The sequence below is a fragment of the Stegodyphus dumicola genome, chromosome 5 (assembly GCF_044657685.1).
Source record: "Stegodyphus dumicola isolate Sdum_Otavi_A_Nest chromosome 5, ASM4465768v1".
In the NCBI taxonomy this organism is placed as follows: Eukaryota; Metazoa; Arthropoda; class Arachnida; order Araneae; family Eresidae; genus Stegodyphus; species Stegodyphus dumicola.
Genome location: NC_140772.1, coordinates 138,161,141 through 138,185,716, shown reverse-complemented (window position 1 = coordinate 138,185,716; position 24,576 = coordinate 138,161,141). Strand labels below are relative to the sequence as shown.

At 32.1% G+C, this 24,576-nt stretch overlaps 1 protein-coding gene across 5 annotated transcripts in view; it reads right to left on the bottom strand.

Annotated features, from left to right (window-relative positions):
• LOC118190192 (protein Obscurin-like) overlaps window positions 1–24,576 on the bottom strand; it is a 735,887-nt gene that overhangs the window by 282,545 nt on the left and 428,766 nt on the right. For all 5 annotated transcript variants that reach the window (XM_085817109.1, XM_085817110.1, XM_085817106.1 and 2 more), the window contains 2 exons: window positions 24,199–24,336; window positions 13,290–13,449 (listed from right to left, as the gene is read on the bottom strand). In XM_085817109.1, coding sequence (XP_085673235.1) covers window positions 13,290–13,449; window positions 24,199–24,336 — 298 coding nt within the window. The remainder of the gene's footprint in view (window positions 1–13,289; window positions 13,450–24,198; window positions 24,337–24,576) is intronic.

Below are 24,576 nucleotides of genomic sequence, written 5' to 3'. Positions count from 1 at the left end.
TTTACTACAGTTTCCTTTTGTAAAACACAAGTGTCCCATCACTTTTGTGAGACACTGTACATTTTCCAGAATTTGATTTTATTTAGTTGAATTGCGTTTCTTTCGGAAGAATACTTTGTAACCCAGACTACGATGCATTTGAAAACTGCATATATTAAAAGAGAAAATACAGTAAAGCACACTTAACACACCTTTCAATGTTCCGTTCAGAAAAGATATATATAAATAAAAGAGATGTATAACCGACATTTTAAATTATGATGACTCGCATACACTGCTTTAAACAGTTTTATCATTGTGCCCATTGCTTTACACAATTTTATCCTACATTTCGTTTCTTAAAATGTTATTCATATTTTAGTCAAATATTTTATTTTTGAAATCGCAAGAATCAAATATCATAAGATTAAAAAGTTTTAAATTGAAAAAAATTGTACAAATACTAAATTTTACGCAAAAATATATTTTTTCTTCTCTTTTTCTTCAGGCATTCATTCTTGCTCTTTTTCTTTAGTCATTCTGCAAGTATATTAAAAAGCATCCACTTTTCGAAACATCTTGGTATTTCTGACAATCATTTTAAATAAAGTTATCGCCTTCCATTTCATAAAGGCCCACAAACGGGCGAGCGGTAAAGTCGCTGAACACTGGTAGTTGACTCCGGGTTCGAATCCCGGTAAACGGGCTGGTTGCATGGGCGTTTTCGTTGATTTTCTCATGTGTAACATGTATGCCAGCTGGTTTCCCTTAGAAATTTCTTCACAAAGGCAACCTTTCTTTTAGGCAGATAGCCCTGTTTTGCCGTAACTTAATAATCCAATTCAATCCGTTTCATCAGAGCCTTTATCAGTCTTTAGAGGCTAAGCATTTTCAAGGTATGAGATAAAAGGAAAGACTAGTTTCATCAAGAGGTTTTGGTTTATTTAATATGACAAAGCACACTGGGGCTATCTGCCTAAGGGGAGGGATGCCTTCGTGGAGGACTTTCTAAGGGAAACTGGCTCGTATACCCGTTACACATGGGGAAAACCACGAAAACGCCCTGCAGCCAGCCCGTTCACGGGATTCGAAACTCGGACCGAACTACCAGTGGTCAGTGACTTTACCGCTCGGCCGCTGTTTCATCAGGAGGGGGGAAAAAGAAACCGTTTTTAGGTGACATCCACATACATCACTGGATAAACTCTTGAATCTTCAAATAATTCGACTGAGAAATCATGGGATTCTCCGTTTATGATACGATATGATGTTCTATAACGTAATTTAAATTTATACAACCATATATTCTAAAACCAGTCGTTCTTCACTTTAATCTGCAATGATATCGTTTTTCTTTTCTGATCTTTTCTGTTAACACAAGCTCAGTTGGTGTACACGTCCAAGTGTTTTCTCTTTGAACACCTAAATTCTTTAAAGTATCCTGGAAGTATCTTCAAAAGCGTCCAACATTTTGAAACATCTTGGTATGTCTGACAGCCAAATTTCCCTTCAAATTTTTGCTTACTTTTCTACCTAATTTTCTTCTTTCCTTCTACAGTTATTTTCAGTGCTCACACAAGAAAATTAAGATTTTTCGATTGCTAAACTATAAATTTTGCATTGTCAATTTTTTAAAATATCAATTACATGAATTGCATTTCAGCTGAAGACAGCTTTTCATTTTCTAGTCATTTTAACTATAAATAAAATTTAAAGAGAAGGCTAGAGGATAAATATTTTAATTAACAGATTTTTTTGCTAAATGACAAAGAAATAAAACAGTCCAGCAGTGTTTATTCTGTACCACCGAGTGACCCGATTCTTATAGCGACTGAAACAATCTAAATCATATTAAAGATCATGCTTTTTTACACAATCTATAACGCGAGAGAAAAATTAGCTTCTTAAAACATTCTTTCTAAGAGGATTAATATAAAATTTATATTTATATACATATTTTTAAAGCTGGGACTTAAACCAAACTGTCAATTTTAAATTTTAATTTACTATATTATTAACTTTTAATTTGAAGCTATGCGTTATATGTATACCATGCGTAAGATTTTCGCTTTTATGGAAAAAATAAAGAATCGAAGCAAATACACTTAGGATAATCGACCAAAACTGAAAAAATTTCCCCTCCCTTCGAAAATTAAATATTGAAATTTCTACCTTGAATTTATTGGATTATCGAAATATTCAAGTTGACTTATCTTCTAAGTCCTAGTTCCGACAACAATTCCGAATTACTGAAGCTGAAGTAAACGGTTTAGTATATATTAACTGTATGTTAATAAAGTAATCAGAGTGTAATAAAAATATATTATAGAATTTACGCTGATCCAACTTTTTGTCTGAATGCACAACATGTAATGGAAGAGAAGGCTTGTAGAGATCTGTTTTTGACATGCCTCTAAAAGTAGATGTCATACTCCTTTTGTCTCTTCAATGTCAAAAAACTTTCCTTTGAGAGGCAACTTTAGTTTTTGGGAAAGAAAAAAAAAATCACAAGAAGATAAACTTGAAGAACATGCAGGACGATTGAGTACACATAATTATTTTAGGAATACAAGCGGTTCTCCGATTGGTTATTGAATAATGAAACAGATGCATTGTCATGAAATACAAAACATTTGGAATACGTTTTCTGACTGAATAACGTAAGATTAAAAGTCATCTGCTTAATTCACAGCCATTTAAAAGTCAACTACTCGGGCAATTGCAGATTTTGAGCTTGTAAGACAAACCTAATATCACTGGATTTAAACACTTCTTTAATCTTCCGGCGAACATTCCTTCTTTAGCTCATATTCCAAGAATATTAAGTGAACACAATTATTGCAAAAAAAATTGAATATTCATTTGCACTACGGCTTGGTAGTTTACTAACGAGTTAACAAAACTTAAATTCTGCTTTTTGTGTCTAAGAATACAACAATATTTTAAATATTTACAAATAAAATATTAAATTGGAGATTTAATTGGAGGCTCACCAGTTGCCTAGCATTTGAAGATTGTTAAGTACTAATTGTTTGTTGCGAAGCCTAACCCAGGCTGCATGGTTGGTTTTCGTAGTTTTCTAGGTTCTTTTTACAAAGGTTCTCTATGAAAGCATCTTAACCAAATAGCTCCCATGTTCTTTCTATGTTCAAATAACCAACTAACCTAGTTTAAGCGCGATTTCCAAGTGAAGTTACTAGCAAAACCCGAATACTCATAAAAAATCTAGCTTGCCAATAGGGAGTAACATGAAAGATACGGCGTCATAGTTGAATTGCTGTTACGGTACGCTGTTTCTAAACTTAGATGGTCATTCCTTAATTAAATATAATTGATTTGTAACTTCTACTAGAGCTGACGGTAAAATTGAAGTGCAAATAAATAATATCGTGTGCAATCTTGATTAACATAAAATTAGAAATATTTGCATTCAGACAGAAAGTTTTTTGAAATATTTGCAATTATTTTATAAGAAGGATTTATTAATAACAGTAGTAATTACTTATTATATTACTGATGATTAGAATTCAGTTCTTGACAATTACAATCTAAATTAGAATTTTAAGGATATAATGAAAATATGCTACGCATAAAATTACATTTTAGGATAAAAAAATGAGTTGATTTTTTATGTTTAAAAACTTCTTAAATTCATTTAATAAACATCGTACCCTCGATGTGAATTGAATCCAGAATTTGGGTGTCGTTTATATAATTATTCTTGCTTGTCCCCAGAACCTGCTGACTTATCCAGCCATTAAGTAGCTGCACATCATTTCTACATAAGAATTGAACTTCCATTAATTCGGTCTCTAGAGGGTTGTATGTTTATATCAAAATTTGAAAATTTGACTTTTATAAAAGTGATTACTCTAAATCTTATGTTTCTATAAAAATATACTGTGCTTTAAAAATATTGATGATAGTATCAGCCGCTCTTTCAGCCACTTCATAATCAACAGCTTGTTTAGAAATAAATTATGCAGTTAATGTTATAAAATATTTTCCTAAAATTCAAATAAACATCAAACAAAAGTTCTCAGTTTTAGACAATTCGATTTAAACGAAGTTAAAGTAGCAGACGATAAAACGTCGAAGATAAAAATTTACTCTTACAAATATTCTTTTAAAAAAAAGGAAGAAAGAGAGAAAAATAGTTAAAAATTTGAATAATATCATCTATAATTTAATAAAATAGCTTTTCATATAGTATTAATAAATATTTATTACACATCATTGAGGGAAAAAAGTTCATATAATTAATTCTCCGTAAAATTTTACTTGAAATTTTAGGTTAATAGCTGTGGCAATTCACTGTAACAGAAATCCATAAACCACATTTGGCGTTATTATCGCTCAAAAGAAAGATGCCAAATTTTAAAACGCGAAAATATGTAAATTCGTGTATATCTTAGTGAATTTTGAATAAAAAAGTCTAATTTTTTGCATGTGTGCTTAGAAATACACCTACTTTAAGATGATGGTAAAAAATTTATAGGTTATAATTCAAAATTTTTTTTGAAAAATTTATAAAAATTATTTAAAAATAGAAATTTAAAAAATAAAACACAAAAATGGGTAAATTTTATTTGGAATGAACCTAAATTTTGAAATGTGAAAAGAAAAATAATAAAAGTTTAATAAAAAAAGAGATATTAATAAATATTTGCCAAATTCAATTAACATTGAGGAGCTAAAATTTTGAGAGCTAATATTTTAAAAACTACTCGTACGATTTTTACAAAACTTGGTATTCTGGCATAATTTGAGCCGTAGAATCGAAATATGGAAAAAAATTGGTATGTTATTTCAGAAAAAGTCCTATTTTGTGTCAAAATACCTATGTTAGAATTGTGCTATATATATATAAGTCTAATATATATCCTTTCAAGTCGCGCATTTAAGACATGAAAAACGCAGTTTGAATTTTGTCAATCGGCCCAGTAGAACGGGAGATATAGCACTGTTCCCCCCCCTTTTTTTTTTGAGCAGTGTACTTCGAGTATAAAAAAATCACGTTTGGAGAAAAACGCGTTTTTATGTAAAAATCCTCATGGATCAAAGCAGTAGATGACAAATTAAAACTAGATTTATTTACAGTTCTAATTTTCATAGAGATTAAAGAATGGTATTTTTAGAAAGATAAAAGTGTAGAAAATTTGAAAATGCAAAAATCCGAAATCACAATTTTTTGAAGATTTTGGGGTTCCAACACCCCTTAATAAGATAGGTCGACGCTGTCCAAGACTTTATGAAGACTTCAAAGTGGTAAAGTAATAAGGATGCGTGAATGGGGCGGGCCAGAAAGAGTAACAGACCGCCACCTGCAGCGTACGAGTAGCTGTCCCGAACTGTCCCAATGGCATCATTGTCCGCTATCCAATGTGTTACAGCTTCTTCCATACTACCTGTGGCACCCTCTAACATCTCACGACGGTTGGGTGAATCACGGTTGTGCTCACAGCGGCTTTTAAGACATCTGCCTTAAGACCCCAAAACATCGACTTGGTCGTGTGTAGTGGGGTTGTAGTTGATCATCATGGCTGTCAGCCGAATGGCATTGCAGTAGTCAGCGATGAATTCCGCTTCAGTCCTGGAGCAGAGAACCATCGGGTCCGCATGTGAGTGGGTCCGGGCTTGTGCTTTTATTCAACCTTCGTTTTACAGAGGCACACATATATTACCTCTGATGTGATATTGGGAGTACTATCTCTTACGACATCAGGTCGATGCAAGTCATCCTGCATATAACTTTAACATCTCGGCGATATACTGATGGCATCCTGCAGCTGGTTGCATTAACTTTCATGGCACACGCAATCCTGGAGCCATTTTCCAACAGGATAATGCTAGACTCTCATACTTCTGGACTGTCTGAGAGCTACTGATACTTTTCCTTGGGCAGCAGTAATCAAACCTTTCTTATGCCTTGAATTTTTAATTATTTCATTAACTGTGTATGAGTTTTCCGCAAATTTAATTTCAGTCCAAACAGAACCTGCAAACAGTCGCTCAAACAGTTGCCTTAGTTATGAAATTATCAATGTAAGAGAGCTTGCTTATAATTAAAGCAAGTTCTCAACTTAGTTTGCCTTTAAGGAATGGAAGAATGAAATTATTAAACGAAGCAGAAAGAAAAATTGAATTTATTAAAGGATTTAAAGGAATTAGAAACTGGCTTCTGAAGTTTTCGCATATAAAAAAACAATTTACAATTACCAAAATCGAAAAAGAAAGCAATAATTTCAGTATTTTGTGAAAAAAGTTTTACAATTCACTTAATGAAGACGAACTGAAAAATTCTGCTATCTATAGTGTCTCCAAAAATAAAGAAAGACCTATTATTAACAAAATTTCTGCCTTTCAAAATAAATAGAAAATTTCTTTGTTCACTGCAAACAATAGATTTTCCAGTCTTTATGCTTTACCTAAATTTCGTAAACGTGCTGTCAAATTTAGATTTATTGCTAATAGTACTAGAAACTTCAATAAGAATTTTGACAATATTTCTATCAATCTACTTGAATCTATTTGTAATATAGTATTTGATAAAGATAAAACTGATAAAAACTACTGCTGGAATATTTATGACAGCTTGCAAATTATTGGATTAATTGCACTTTCTGGGGTAGCAACACGTGCAGCGCACATAAACAAGGGATATAAACAATGCTTTTGCTTGTTATAAAAATAAGAAAGGAAAAGAAACAGATTAACTTGCAAGTTAAAAATCTTCAATTCTACAATATTAACTGCTATGACTTTGAAAATCTCTACACGTCTCTACCACTCAAAGAAATTTACGAAAGTCTTCTGGAGCTAACCACATTTTTTCCTGAAATACTTACTATTCTGTATTTGCAAAATTTGAAAGAATTTCTACATTTCTCGTTGTACAATAACTATATCAAACATTCAAAATTTCTTTTCCTGCAAACACATGGTGTTCCAATGGGAAGTTCTTGTTCAACTCATTCTTTGTATCTTATTTTTGTTTTCTAAAAAATTTAATTTTTTTAAAAAGGCCTTTCTGATAATGATTTAAAAAAATCTGAACACACATTCAGATAAATTGATGACATTATTACTTTCAAAAATTATAATCTCATAGAAAATTGCCACATCTACTTTGACTGTCTAATACTAAGACGATTAAAAATCAAACAGTAATAGACTATCTAGATCTTAGTATACATAATCTTAAAGAAATTAGACTTTTTGATAAAAAAAGATAATTTAATTTTTTTTTTACTATAAACTTATAAATTGGAACTCAACATATCTAAAAAGATTTCAGCAAATACAATTCTTAAACAAATTTGCAAAATTAAAAAAGTTTGAATTGAAACAGAAAAACAACAAGAAGAAATTTTAATTCTCAAAAAATTTAAAAAGAAAATGAAATTCTAATTAAGTTCATTAACAGTCTTCTAAAAACCTCTGAATAAATAGTCTACACGCTATGCAGCTTTTAAAAAGTATGACTTTTTTATCTGAAAGCTCCAATGGAGAAGGATAAAAAAAGGACGTTTTAGAAGGTTATATAAGTTTTAATTTTGATTTACTAGCCCTTTGGCATTTTGCGTCGAAAACTTTAAAGTCCATCAAATTCTGAATAACGTACGTCTCCACCCAAGTATGGGCATCTGGAAACCCAAATTCGAAATTTGGAATTTTTTTATTATCTATTTCATATCTTGTAAAGCATTTATGAGTTTTTGATTAAGAAACTCAACGATTTCAAAGTGAGAAATGGCAATACTGTATGAGGGGAAAAAAAAATTTATCTCCAAATGCATGAAACTGAATCGGAAATTCTAAGGATATACTCTTTTTTAAATTATTTTGCGATACTGCTCTTGAATTTTATGGTTTAAGTGCGAAGACCATGATATTTAATAAGTAAAGGTTAAAAAACACCCCTTTAGGCGTAATATAAAATATGAAAGCTTTCAGATTTAGTTTTCTTTCAGTTTCTTTGCTTTGCTGTCATTAACTATGGGGCCTCATATTTTCAAGTCGTCATGATAACTCCATGACGAAGATTTTTTACTTTTCTAACATTTATCCTTTACTTCCTTTTCTTACTTTCCTTTGCATTTTCTCTAAAAATAAATTTGCAATTTTATGAAAATTGTACATAAATATTTTTTCTAACTAGCATTAAATTCACTTTTGGAAATTTGTAGACGCTTTTTACATTAGTTTTTAAAATGAAAAAAGAAAACTGACTACCATTTGAGTATCTGGCAATTTTAAAGTATATTAAATATTTTGAAATTTGTATATTATTTATAATGTTCTCGTTTTTTTTTTTTTTTTTTTTTTTTTTTTTTTTTTTTTTTTTTGTTTTTCTTTATTCTACTTCTTTTTAATTGCAATTTTTTCAACATTTTAATTGCAACTTTCTAAATTTAAATTAGGGTTTAATTTGGAAATGTTTGATATTTTTTACAGTCGGGAATAATTCTTTGTTCTCTATTACATTTGAAAGTGTCAGTACTTTTTTTGAATTAAAAGTTTTTCTTTAAATTAAAAATTCTTTGCTTTGTAGCTTTAAATTCAGCATTTGGGAGATGACTTTCTCGACTACTTTTTCGCCAAAGAGGCCAAACTAGCAAACCTAAGCGTCTAGGATTCTAACGATTATTTTCCTGGTTTCAAACTGATTAAAAGGAGGTTCTCGCAAAGCTTTGTAAAAAAACGTTTTGCTACATTGTTAATTATTCTCAATTTCAAGGAATGTATTCACTTATGGATTAGTTTTCAATTTGAGAAAAGTTCCTTTTAAATTAGAAAAACATTTCATCAATGATTTTACTTTGTATTTTTCTTTCTTTGGAGATTTCGGTTGAACTGTTAAAGTTAAAAAATATATTAGACTGGTTCACCAGGTAATTTTGGATACAGAAAAGCAAGAATTTTCTTATGGAAGAGGAAATGCTATTATTTTCAATGTATCCTCCTTCGGACGACGTTATATCGGAGTTGACTGGATTCCTCTTCTTTTATGTTCGTTGTTACTTTGTTTTTGATTTTTCTTGTGATGGTTTATTTTAATTTTCGTTTAATATTTACAGAATTCTAATTCTACATTTATAGGATTTTTTAAAATTTATTTGTTTGAATTTCATTTTATGGTATTTGTTAAAAATTGGTTCTAAATTTCTTTCTTCATATATTTACTGATCAATTTTCTACGGCATAATGCGCGAATGATTCTATATTTTTATTTATAAAAAGTTTTTGTGTTTATGTTTTATATATATATATATATATAAATTGTATACATATATAAATTATATATATATATATAAATTATATATATAATATATATAAATTATATATATAAATTAAAATTAATAAGCTAGGTTGTAAGTACAATACAAAAATACCAATTTGGTCAAAAAACGTTTTTGCACAATATGCTTCAAAATTAAGGAAATGAGAAGAGAAATTGTAGTTAGCTCGCCAAAAAGTATATAAATATATATATATAATAATTTTATCTTAACAAAGATTGACAAAGCTAGCAACAATTTTAGTGTTATTTGAAAAAAGTTTTATTTCGATATTCTGCATAATGAATTGAATAACACTTGCACCTACCAAAAGATTACTACCAGCACTAAGATTCTTCTGAATAAATTTAATGCACTACATAAAAAACTTAAAATCCTTCCTCGGAAATATAATAACAGATTTGCAAATCTCTATGCACTACCAAAATTTCAAAAGACTCCCATCAAATTTAGGTTCATTGCCAATAGTACCAAAAGTTATCTTAAAGAAATAGATTGTCTCTTTGCGCAAAAACTACGTCTAATACGTGACCTCATTAATAACTATGATTTTAAAGATCTACATTGCAACTGGATGATTTCAAGTAACGAACAGGTTCTAGATACTATAAACACACTTAAAATAGAACATATCCAATGCTACGACTTTAAAAACCTCTATACTACTTTACCACTTGAAGAAATTCATAAAAGTTTACTTGCTCTTCCTGAATTATTTCCGGGCCCACCAGCGACCGAGCGGTAAAATCGTTAAACACTGGTAGTTCGGTCCGAGGTTCGAATCCCGCGAACGGGCTGGCTGCATGGGCGTTTTCGTGGTTTTCCCCATGTGTAACGTGTACACGAGCTAGTTTCTCTTAGAAAGTCCTCCACGAAGGCATCCCTCCCCTTAGGCAGACAGCCCTAGTGTGCTTTGCCGTATTCTCAATACACCACCACCTGAATTATTTCCACAAATTTCTACAATAATAAATACTGAAAAATGGCAACTTTTTCTTTCATGCGTACTTTTCGATAATTTTATTCAATTTAATAACAACATCTTTAAACAAATACAGGGAATTCCAATGGGAGGTATTTTTTCAAGTTCTATCTGTGATTTATTCCTTTTTACAAAAGAATTAACTTTTATACGTTCACTCAGTAAGGAAGATCATAAATTTTACCAATACATCTTTCGATATATTGATGATGTAATAGCCTTCAACAACTTCAACAAGATAGAAAATGCTAATATCTACCCATCATGCCTAAAACTTAATACTACAAATACCGTGCAACATAATATAGTCTACCTTGATTTCCATATTATAGATTACAATTTATTAAAAGTCTATGACAAAAGAAGAGAATTCAACTTTTCAACACTTAAACTAACCAACTGGGATTCAAATATTTCTAAAAGAGTCATCCTCAACACAATTTACTCACAGTTGCTTAGAATTAAAAGAATCTGCAATACAGCAAAACACCTTCAAGAAGAAGTACTATATTTCGTGACAATTTTGAAAAATAACCTCATTCCTTAATTAAAGTAATTAAAAATACCTTAAAAAAAGCTGGCATTAGCCTTACCAATTTTTAGATTTTTTGAATTAGATAATGAAATTTTATACTTAAAACCCAATGGGACGGTATAAAGTGGATGGCTGATTCTGAAAATCTAATGCATAAATGTACAGATAATTCTTGTCACTACGTCTTCTTTCCTCTTAAAATTTGGCAGAATACTTTTAAGGGGACTCGTACACCTTAAACCCCTCATGATCTTCGAATAGGTGACTGTTGCAAGAATTGGGATATTTTATTTATTTTAAAAGCAATTACTTCCAACTTTTTACAGCTGACTACATGATATAGCTGCTTTAGAAACTAGTAACCAGAAAGTTTGTTTTGCCACAAATATTTTTGTAATTTAATCCTCTTTGTGACAAAATATTTCGCCGTGTTTCCACCTTGCGCGCATGATATTTTAAAAATGACTAATGGTACATACTTGAAATTGGATGGAATTCTTTATATGGGCACTATTTTCTAACTGAACCAACAATCTGATGAATATTTTAATATTGAAAAATTTTGTGGGCGTAAACATTAAAATTTTTTTTAATAAAATACATTTTATAAACTCAACTCAAAATAAAATAAAAATTTAACATGAAATTTTTAGAATTTTAGGTTCACAGTAGTTTTCAAATGTTATAAAAGCTATATATTAATTATGGAATTAAATTATGAAACAGAATGTTTTAAACTGTGCTCGCAAGTTGGAAACATGACGAAAAATGTTGTCACAAAGCGGATTAAATTATAAAAATATTTGTGGCAACACAAACTTTCTGATTACTATTTCAGAAAGCAGCTATATTATGTAGTCAGCTGTAAAAATTTTGTAGTAATTGCTTTTAAAATAAATAAGTTATCCCAATTCTTGCAACAGTCCCCTATTCGAACATCTTATTGGTTTTAAGGTGTATGAGTCCCCTTAATACTATTTTTAAATAGTTTTGAAATTACTTTGAAGGCCAATTCTATACTATTATTAACAAACGGGACTTTTCGTTTCTGGCAGCTTGATAGCCCTCTAGCTTGAAGAATTACGACTTTAATTAACAAATTACTATTTTTTATTATTTCTCTTACTTTAGAGGCCATTTTAGGTATTTTTTTTGCTGAATTAGCCATTTTCACTTTTACCCAGTCCTTTTTTCTCAAACTACTATGACAAGACGCCATTTTGAACTTTTTCCACATCTTTCATCCCCCTTTTGCTGTAAGTCAGGTTGCCGCCAACGGACAGTCACTTGACATTGGCTATTGCTTAGTGACATTGTTTTCCCCCTTTCTACGACAAGTTGGAGGGCATTGGAAGCGCAAGGGGATGTGGAAGCCCTTTTCGAGTTTCCTCGTCGACAGAGAAGACAGCATAGTTCCAGGTCTGATTTTTATATTTTTTTCTCTAAAAATTTTTCTAGGTCTTGGCAAGACGCATACTGCTTGTTGTCTTGTTTATTATTTTTTCCTTTTTGATTTAAATATACTTTGCAAAGTTTTAATTCTTTAAGCTCGCAGGTCCAGCCCATAAGTTCTTGTATATTTTGATTAATAGCATACCGCTATTTATTTATTTATTTTTTCTGTAGATCGGAATTGCCTTTCCATTTTTTACACCTTAATGTGTCAATATATGCGGACGCGTCGGGAAATTGGAACAAAGAATTGAGACTAAAGTTTTTTAGACCTAGTTTATTTAATTCATTAAAAAATTTGTCGCGCGAAACAAACTAAGTAATTATTGTGATTGACCGGAAATTAATTGATTTTTCAAGGGGAACAAGCTAACTTCCTATCAATTAACAATAATTAATAGATGCGAATTGGCCTTATAAACATTTCTATTTTGGAAAATAGAGTCCTTTATTCAGCCTGTACTCATAGACGTCATGCAAAAACATCGTACAAATGGATTCAGGAACTGTAAAAGTGGTTACTTCTTTTGAAATATAATATCCGAAATATTTCGCGATTGCAATACTTCCTTTAATTCGTATAATGAAGTAATAAAATCAAAATCACGTGTTTAGTTTCAAGTGTAATTAAAATAAAAATTAATTTTATTATTTAATTTGGTTAAAATAAAAATAGGCTGTGTTTTAGGAAAAGCAGAAATGTAATTTCACATTACCAAAAAACTGTAGTTTGCATTCTGCTTTACGGTAATACATTTAAAAAAATTTTCGATGCATAACTTTTCTTAAATAAAATTACGATAAAGAAAAAAATATAATTCCGTCACTCGTATAACAGTGAATACACATGTTTCACACACATGTTGGAAAATATAATTCCGTCACTCGTATAACAGTGAATACACATGTTTCTTATAGAAAAAGGAGAAAAGTTATCTGGATTCTTCAAACGTCTGAATGGGTAGTAATTTCAGTAGTTCGGATATTTAGATTTCTATTATACATAACCACTAATTTCATTTTTTGCTCAGTGATTTACCTTGATTGGCGGCGCTTAGCTCTTTCGTCCACGTTGCCTTTTGTTCCGAAGACCTAGCTCTGAAAGTAAGAGGAAATCCGGCTCGGTTTTTCTTGTGGGATCGGAATAAAATTTTCAATGGATCGGTGTCAACATTTTCAATCATTTCCACATCTTGAAGCTAAGTCAAAAAGAAAAGAAAAGAAAACATTAATTTCATAGTTAAAATTTATGAAATAACTCTCGACGAGAGAAGCAATACGTTGCCACGTTAAAGCTGTTATTCTTCGAAAAGCATTCCTGTCTACGGCGTTGCTTTATTCTGGCAGATAATGCTGTCACGCTGGTGTAGGCTGAGAGCCAACTTGCGCGTTTACCTCTGCGTAGCTTTTGGCTAATAAAAACTATGATTTAGTTTTAATTTAAAATTCTACTTTCAAGTTCACGCCGTAAATGCTGGCTGATTTGTAAGCATCAGGTGTGCCTTCTGTTCAGTTTACTAAGTTTTAAATAAAAGAATCTTTTACATCCTTCATACGTTTCTCCCGCTTATCTAGACACAGCGGCAAGTCCGCTTAAGTAGGAGACTTGATTTAATGTAATTTGCCAAAGCAAGGGAGACTCTACGATTTTCTGTACTTTTTCTTGTTTAATATACAAAATACCTTAAAACATAATTTAAATTTAAATAGAAAGGAGAAGCATTCGTACAGGCGTTACACTTTTTTAAGTTACTTGAATGCTATGAAAAAAAAATAAATAAATAAAATAAGCAACCAAATTTCGCGGAATCCTTGAGGGATCTCCATGGAGCCCCAGTGTTCCGTGCGACACAGTTAAAGAAACGCTGCCCTAAAGCAGGAATTGGCTTCATGGGAGAATTACTAAGTGAAATTTGTTTGCATATAACGCTACACATCCGGAAAAACATAAAACTATCCATATAACTCGACTACTCAATTATCCTGAATTCAATACTACGAAACTTACCCCTATTTCTTGATCTTTTCACGTGTTTTACATCACTCTTACTTAAAAGTAAAATTTTAGTACTCGTACAACTTCTATTTCGAAAGGCAAGACTTATTGTTAAGTCCAAAGGGACAATTTGCCCTGAAGCACTATTATTTTCGTTTTGACAATTTGTGTTAGTTCACTATAAATGTCCGATTCTCTTTTCAAATTTTTGCCACCAAATATTATCGCTCTATATTTAAAGAAATTAAATAATGAAGAACCAGCATAAATGTATGTTTCTCGCATTGTGATAAAACAAAAGTACCTAGAGCCATCCAAGTTTGAATAACGCACGTATCCACCTGAATATAGGCATCTGGAAGCCCAGATTTGGAATTTGTTTTATTATCTATTTCCTATTTTGTAAAACTTTAACGAATTTTTCATTAACGAATTCAACGATTTAAAAGCGAACAATGACAGCACTCTTAGGGGGGGACGTTTCTATCTCCAGCACGCGGAACTGTGTATAGGAAATTCTAAAGATATGCTCATTTTAAAATTATTTTGGGATATTGCTGTCGGACTGAATTTTATGGATAATGTAATAAATATAAGTAACACACAAAACGTTAAAAAAACGCCTCTTTGGATGAAATTTAAAATTTGACACCTTTCAGAATTTTATTTTTATTTTATTTTTGCTTTTATTGGTGGTAACAAATTTGCTTGAATTGCTGTACTGCTTCGTGTTAGTTATGTAATTTGAAATGAAATTAAAAAGTAATTATTATGTAATAAAATCTTGTAAATTTGAAGCAGAATTTTACAAAGTAAGATTACCGTCTGTTGCACATTAGGAGCATCAGAAATCGAAATAAATTTAGAACTTCTGTTATGTACATCTAAAATAAACTAAGTGCATAACAATCTCCTAAAGCATAAATAAGATAACATTTATTTATTTATTTTGGTGGGTAATTAATTTTATGTGGTCTTTCAACAAATGAAGAAATGCACAGAATATATATATATATATACACACACACAGATGTATATATATATATACACACACACAGATGTATATATATATATATAATATTTATAAAAAAGATAGATGGAATAAATTTTAACAGCTGACAGACGATATCGAATCTTTTTGTCACAGAATGCATACTCGAAAATAAAATGTAGATGCGCCAGGGACGCATGTTGAAGTCAAGATGATTAAGCTTAAGTATTAAAATGATAAGGAAAATGAAAAACAAGTCTAGCCATGAACAATTATGATTGCCTCGACAGAGCAACCGACAGTACACGGCAGCGACGGAGGGATTGGCGGATTTTCTCAAGCACACCAAACATATTGCACGCAACTGGGGCACCGACCGAAATTTTGGTAACGAGTTTTTAATCGGATTCAAAGAAGATCTCATAGATGAAGCTCTTTGAGACAAGGCATATCAGGCGATCGTGAGAGTTTAGATACGAGACCACATCGCATAAATCACGGCCTGAAGAAATGGCATCCAATAACTCTTTATGCCTTGTCAGAAACAGGTTAGCTGTCCACCATATTAGACCGCATACCCCGCCGAATGGCTTCTGAAACTTCCACCAGCAATTCTCCTGCACATAAAAACAGTACTTTCCTAATAAGTCATATTTTCCTTTTCAAACTGCAGCGCACACCTGCGGGAAAAAAAGTGCTTCTTCCTTTTTCTATTATGAGTTTTCTCCTTAGGAGAATCTCACTCAATCATTTGTTAAATCCCTAAATAGGATTACTAAAAAAGCTTGCAAGAGCCACGTTTTACGCAGCTAAACAGCAGCAGAAATACTGAGTATCCTAGTATCGAAGTCGAGAGACACGGGAAGGGACGCTGTGATGTTGCTAATCGCTAGAGTTCTACTGCCAGTTGCTAACGTTAGGCTTGTCGGCAACTATTGTGCCGTGTCAGACTATCGTCTGCCCAGTTTGCTGCTTCAGCGCGACTTGTTAAACAGCAATTTTATGTAATTGCTATCTTCGTTTAAGCTTATCCCTATTTTATATTAAAATTTGGTCGAATCGCCTACATAGTTTTCGCCAAGCTTAAACCCCGTCTTTTTGTCAGAGGCCTTGTAGGAGTCCATCTGTTCATCCACAGAGGTTCCGGTCTTTCAGCAAGACAAGACGCAGATCAAGTGACGGGGACTGCTTCGCCGATCACTGGACCTGTATTTTGCTTTTCTAACATGGTTAGTTTGGACATGGAAATGGAAGATTTTGAAGCAGATATTTTTCTTCTTCATCTTTTCCTAGCAACTTTGGCGAGAAAATCAATGAAAAGATGGTTTCGGAGGATGAGATACACATAAGGGAACAGGTTGCGGTTAGAATTGTCAAAAAGCGTGCATAGACTGAGATTTTCCGAAATGAGAGTGCGAATTCTGGAGAGGTAATTAAGCCACAAAGCGCCACTTACAGAATAAAACCTATTTAAAGACGTGCAACCTCTCACTAAGAAGAAATTAGGAACTGCTGGCATTACTACCTCGAACAGCTCCACAGTTTTAAAGTAAGCAAGATGAAAATGACGGAAAATAATTCTGAAATTGATCGCAAAACTAAGATCGATACTTCTAATAACATTTTACAGGAGAGGCTAATACCGCTGAACACGTCCTATCTACGCATCCAAATTAGTCTCAATTAAATAACAAACAATGTTTCAATATCAATGAGTTCTACAGCTAACGATGAACCGATAGGCGGCGTTAAGGACAATGTGGTTGCATATATAACTGCTAATATATAATATTGTAATATATATAATATATAATATATAATGTGACGCAAAATTATAAAAAAAAAACAAATGTATCATATTATCTTAATTTATTATTTTTTTTATAATTAATATACATTAAAAACTAGTACAGAAACTCAAGTGCAATTTTCTCATATTTTATAATTTTTTTCTTTTGTAAAAAATTTCGCATCTCTGTAAATTTTCATTATAAATCAAAGATATGTATGCATTTGTATATTCCGATTTCATACAAAACATAATTTCACCTAACACCTCAAGTCAGTGGTCGGAAACTCAAATTGCACGCAGCCCGAATGCATGATTTGAAAACAGCTGATCGGCCAGAATTTTTTTTAATGAAATTTTTTTAATTAATATTATAAAAAAGCTTTCAATAAATTTTAAATTTCGCTTACTAAATATTTATCAAAACATACCTGAAAGACATTAATATCTCAAAGGAAAAAAATTCAAATTTATATTTATTTTCTATCTGAAATCTAAAGTTTGATGTAAATAAGAATTATAAAGTAATTGCAAAATAATTCTTAATTAAAATTTTCTTGTAAGATAGTTTGTCGGGCATACTTTGTTATTCAAGTATATTTATAGCTAAATATTAAATTTTCAGAAGGATATTTGTTTAAATTAGTTCTAACGTGTTTAATTAATCATTAAATAGCTTACTCTAAATTAAACTAAAAATAAACAAATTATGAAAACTTGGAAAGGTTTCATAGAAAATTTTCCAAGTGGGAGAAAACTTGAGAACAAATAATGACAATTAAGACACAATAACACGCCGAACAAATACCGATTCAGAAGTCAAACAACAAAAATCAGCGTTAATTCACAAAATTTTCACAGGACTAGTTTCGATGGTTTTACCGAACCATCATCTTCAGCTGCAAAACCGCAAATGAACAAGATAGGAAATAATGTTTAGATAAGATAAGAATGCCTGGACAAGAATAAGCAAGTGGCGCCATCTGTTGGCGAAACCAGAACTAAAACAGAATTTCTCTAAAAGCCGAAGGCAAATTTGGATTGGAATTAGGATCGTTAACCAGAACAGAAAGATTTTTATGAATGTGAAATGCCTCTAGAAAATCTAGTTCTCCAATGGAAGATGTTTTTTGAATAATTTTGGCAGCAGAAAAATTGAAAGTGTGATTTTCGGACCAACAATGTTGAGCAACAGAAGACTTCTGTGTTTCCTTTTTTCTAACATATGCCTCGTGTTTTTTGACGCGAAATTTTAAGGCTCTCTTAGTTTGGCCAATGTAAATTAAACCGCACTGGCAAGGAATCCTATAAATACTCCAGGAATTCATATCCGGAATGGGGTCCTTGAGTATAGAAGTTGGAATTTTATTGATGGGAGAGTAAACAACCCGAAAGTTAAATTTCTGCAAAATATGTGCAACTTTATAGCTAATTGATGGAAAGAAGGGAATGACAACAGAATTTTTATAATCTCCTAAAATAAGAGTGTGGCTTTTAGTGTGTTGAGATGAGAATTTTTTAACTGCTTGATTAATAATGTTGGGTGAAAAGCCCCTGTCAATAGCTATTGCTTTTAAATAATTTAGTTCTTCATCAAGGGCTAGTTTGGAGGAGCAAACCTGAAGAGCACGGAAAACATAGGAATAAAATGAAGCTAACTTTTGTTCAGTCGGATGACATGATTTAAAGTGTGGTGGAAGGCAAACCGATGAAGGTTTACGGTAAACTGTAGTACTGAAGTTGGATGTGTTACGTGTGACCAGAATGTCGAGAAACGGAAGAGAATTGCAAGTCTCAAGTTCAAAAGTGAACTGAATAGCAGGATCAATAGAATTCATTGTTGAAAGAACTCTATTTAAATCATCTTTATTACCTTCAAACAGGGTAAAAGTATCGTCTACGTAGCGGAACCATGCCGGGAAGTTTAAAGTTTCAAACAATTTTGATTCATAATAATGCATGTAGATATCAGCCAGGATGGGACTGAGGGGGCTTCCCATGGCTAATCCCTCAGTTTGCTTGTAATATTTATTTTGGAAAACAAAATGTGTTTGTTTCAAACAGAGTTGAGTGAGAGAAATTAGCTCATCAATTTCGATGCAAGAGAAATGAAATTCGCGAAGTCTGGTTTCTAGACATCTTAATGCACCCTCCACTGGGACATTGGTGAATAATGATTTTACATCAAAAGAAACCATGAGTAAATTACGAGGAGAAATGTTTTTAACCTTTTTTACAAACTCTATTGAATTTTTTATGGTGTAAATGTTATTGTCTAATAGAGTGGAAAATCTAGAAACTAAATATTTAGCTAATAGATACGAGGCAGTACCTAAATTTGATACAATAGGGCGGAAAGGAATACCACTTTTATGAATTTTGGGAAGAGCATATAATCTGGCACAATTCGCAACAGATGGGATAAGCGAATGTTTTAAGTTGCTTGAAACGATTTGCGAAGATTTGATCGCAGTTTTTATTTTGGATAAGTCCGAAGGTGAAGGATCTTTAGGGATCGGATTATATGGTCCTTCGTTTAAGAGTTTAGTGACACCATCGATGTAAGTGTTCTTATCCATGACGACTATCTGGCCACCTTTGTCGGCCTTTGAAATGACAATATCCGGGTTAGAATGAATCTCGCGCATTGTAGCTCTTTCTCTCGCAGTTAGATTTGGTTTCAAAGGTTTATTATTGAATTTCACATTATGTCAAAGGTTTATTATTGAATTTCACATTATGTCAAAGGTTTATTATTGAATTTCACATTATGGTCAAAGGTTTATTATTGAATTTCACATTATGGTCAAAGGTTTATTATTGAATTTCACATTATGTGAAATTCAATAATAAACCTTTGAAACCAAATCTAACTGCGAGAGAAAGAGCTACAATGCGCGAGATTCATTCTAACCCGGATATTGTCATTTCAAAGGCCGACAAAGGTGGCCAGATAGTCGTCATGGATAAGAACACTTACATCGATGGTGTCACTAAACTCTTAAACGAAGGACCATATAATCCGATCCCTAAAGATCCTTCACCTTCGGACTTATCCAAAATAAAAACTGCGATCAAATCTTCGCAAATCGTTTCAAGCAACTTAAAACATTCGCTTATCCCATCTGTTGCGAATTGTGCCAGATTATATGCTCTTCCCAAAACTCATAAAAGTGGTATTCCTTTCCGCACTATTGTATCAAATTTAGGTACTGCCTCGTATCTATTAGCTAAATATTTAGTTTCTAGATTTTCCACTCCATTAGACAATAACATTTACACCATAAAAAATTCAATAGAGTTTGTAAAAAAGGTTAAAAACATTTCTCCTCGTAATTTACTCATGGTTTCTTTTGATGTAAAATCATTATTCACCAATGTCCCAGTGGAGGGTGCATTAAGATGTCTAGAAACCAGACTTCGCGAAGTTCATTTCTCTTGCATCGAAATTGATGAGCTAATTTCTCTCACTCAACTCTGTTTGAAACAAACACATTTTGTTTTCCAAAATAAATATTACAAGCAAACTGAGGGATTAGCCATGGGAAGCCCCCTCAGTCCCATCCTGGCTGATATCTACATGCATTATTATGAATCAAAATTGTTTGAAACTTTAAACTTCCCGGCATGGTTCCGCTACGTAGACGATACTTTTACCCTGTTTGAAGGTAATAAAGATGATTTAAATAGAGTTCTTTCAACAATGAATTCTATTGATCCTGCTATTCAGTTCACTTTTGAACTTGAGACTTGCAATTCTCTTCCGTTTCTCGACATTCTGGTCACACGTAACACATCCAACTTCAGTACTACAGTTTACCGTAAACCTTCATCGGTTTGCCTTCCACCACACTTTAAATCATGTCATCCGACTGAACAAAAGTTAGCTTCATTTTATTCCTATGTTTTCCGTGCTCTTCAGGTTTGCTCCTCCAAACTAGCCCTTGATGAAGAACTAAATTATTTAAAAGCAATAGCTATTGACAGGGGCTTTTCACCCAACATTATTAATCAAGCAGTTAAAAAATTCTCATCTCAACACACTAAAAGCCACACTCTTATTTTAGGAGATTATAAAAATTCTGTTGTCATTCCCTTCTTTCCATCAATTAGCTATAAAGTTGCACATATTTTGCAGAAATTTAACTTTCGGGTTGTTTACTCTCCCATCAATAAAATTCCAACTTCTATACTCGAGGACCCCATTCCGGATATGAATTCCTGGGGTATTTATAGGATTCCTTGCCAGTGCGGTTTAATTTACATTGGCCAAACTAAGAGAGCCTTAAAATTTCGCGTCAAAGAACATGAGGCATATGTTAGAAAAAAGGAAACACAGAAGTCTTCTGTTGCTCAACATTGTTGGTCCGAAAATCACACTTTCAATTTTTCTGCTGCCAAAATTATTCAAAAAACATCTTCCATTGGAGAACTGGATTTTCTAGAGGCATTTCACATTCATAAAAATCTTTCTGTTCTGGTTAACGATCCTAATTCCAATCCAAATTTGCCTTCGGCTTTTAGAGAAATTCTGTTTTAGTTCTGGTTTCGCCAACAGATGGCGCCACTTGCTTATTCTTGTCCAGGCTTTCTTATCTTATCTAAACATTATTTCCTATCTTGTTCATTTGCGGTTTTGCAGCTGAAGATGATGGTTCGGTAAAACCATCGAAACTAGTCCTGTGAAAATTTTGTGAATTAACGCTGATTTTTGTTGTTTGACTTCTGAATCGGTAAATAATGACAACTTAGTCTTTTCCACTCTTTATTAAATTTTTCTTCGACGCATAAATAAAAACACATATACTTGTGCGTAAATAATTATAAACTTCTTTTATTTCTCACTAAAACTACGCACTTGATGGCGTTTCCATTATCTTAGAGCTTGTAACCTGAGGGATGGTGTGGTGTATGTAGAATACGGCAAAGCATACGAGGGCTATCTGCCTAAGAGGAGGGATGCCTTCGTGGAGGACTTTCTAAGAAGAACTGGCTCGTATACACGTTACACATGGGGAAAACCAAGAAAACGCCCATGCAGCCAGCCCGTTCGTGGGATTCGAACCTCGGACCGAACTACCAGTGTTCAGCGATTTTACCGCTTGGCCGCTGGTGGGCTGTAAACTGAGAGAAAAATTACTACAAATCATCTGCATTGCGGATTGTAGATGCTCACTGGTCAATCGCGTTTTGTCTTATTAATTTTCAGTTGTGAAAAAAATTCTGTTCACACGTAAATGAATTCTAGAACAAAATGATATTCTTAGTGCCAAAATTCATAACTGAATTTATTTAATTTTTGACATGTAAAGTTAAAAAAATCTATAAGTTCAAATCTTTGTATAAGATCTATAACGCACTGTAAATTCATCCTTATCGAATTTCTGCTATTTTCTTCATTTCTAATGGGTCAAAGCTGAACTTCAAATAACCGAAATCTTTTAAATCCTTTCACACCGCATTTGCAACAAGTACATAGCTAAAATGTACTCACGGCAGTAAAAAAGTGCTTCGGGGGCCGCCAGTTTAAAATCCGCGCCTTAAATTATACTCGTAAACAGAAATAAGGAAATAAAGCCGAAAAATAGCTGTAGTTAAGAAGCAGCGAAATCGGACATAGACTCCTCTTTGGAAGTAAACATGCTTAGAATCAGAAGATCCATAGTATTATTTCATTATTCTTGGTTCAAGCAGGCTTTTATTCTCTTAATTCTTCAGCTTGTTTCAGGCAAGCTCATTTTCTTAATTCTTAAATGTCCTACAATATTTCAGTTTTAGGTATGGTATATCTGAATAGTTCGTATCTGAATAGCACATATTGAATTATTATTACATGTATATTATGATACTAAACAGCATTAAAATAAATTTTACAGAATGTTGAAAATCTTAATTTTATAGTCCTTTAGAAAATACAACATCACAGTTATAATCTTAAAATTTTTATTTATTTATTTATTTTTTAAATGAGAGTTTTTCAAGTACCCGCAAGAAATTCTTTATGGAAAAAGGTTTTAATGTAAGGAAAGGTAATCAGTTTTAACTTTCTTCGCATCAAAAGTTTGCAGTAGCAGATAGCAAGCTTGAACTTACAATTTAAGTTTTTATTATGCGTGTATTTTTAATATCCTTCGCAGTGCAAAAAGAGTAAAAAATACATACATATATATATATATATATATATATATATATATATATATTCAGGTGCAGTAATCTAAAGATTTTTTAAGTACTTGCATCTCAGCCACTTTAGTAGAAGTCGCCAAATTTTGCCAAACTCTGGCAGCCATGCTCATAACATTCCTTCAGTCAAGCAACATCGCCATATTTAGTTCTTTTTGTTATATTCCAAGTTATAGCGGTTTTTATAAACAAACCATGATCTTTTCTGATTAAAGTCGATTTTAAAATATTTGGAATATTTGGAATATGGCATTTGCCAGCCATGAAATTTAAATATTTGGAATTATGGCATTTGCCAGCCATGAAAGAAGGAATGTAGTATTTTCCCGCAAAATTTCTAAAGAGACTGATGATAAGGTATGTCTGGAGTGCACAATGGCGAGTTTGTGCCATTCTTTCATGCCTTTTGAACGAAAATAGATAGATGTGTATATGAGGAAAACAGCGGGGGAAAAAAAGACAAAAAATTTTCGTTAAAAACATGTTTTATTTTTTAATGCATTCTATAATTCTTATTTAATAATTAAAATTTGTGTTGTACGTTTTACATTAAATATCGCTAGTTAAGCAATCCTTTTAAAGAAAGTCGCGAAAATCACCAAACGTATACTTGGATAAGTAACTTTTCATCTGTAAAAAAAATCGCCATATTGCGTCATGGTGTTTGCGTTAATACGTAAGTACCGATTTTTACATTGCTCAGTCTCTAAAATAAGACAAGTGTATGACTGATATTATTAAGTGATACTTATAGAAGCTGTCATTCATCCATCTGTATTGCACAATCATAATGCATATAACATTAAAATTCTTCTAAAAAATCTCACTTTTCTTTAATTTACGAAAAAAAAAATTACTGTGATCAAAATCGAACTCTTTAATTATAAAGAAATAAGTTAAACAGAAAATAAGCTTAACAATTAAACGCAAGTTAACATAAATGCAGTTGTGCGAACAGAAATATATATAATTATAAATATGATACATACTTTAAACAAGTTGGTAACGTGGTAAAATTCTTTTCCTGATACGGTTTGTTTCTCTGTGACGAAAACTCTTCCTTTGAAAAGGAACACATAGCGCTCTTCAAGATGCCCTTCGTTGCCTTCAATAACATCGAAAGTATCCTAAAAATTAATAATAACAATAAAAACAAAAGCAACAACAAAAAAGATTTTATATTATGTCCAAAAGCGCGTTTTTTTCATTACACACATACGCGTTTCGAGAGCATTTGAGATAATGTCCCTTAGGGCTAAAAATATTTCCCTTAGGGCTAAAAATACACACACATACGCGTTTCGAGAGCATTTGAGCTAATGTCCCTTAGGGCTAAAAATATTTAAAAAAGCATATCTTTACAATTT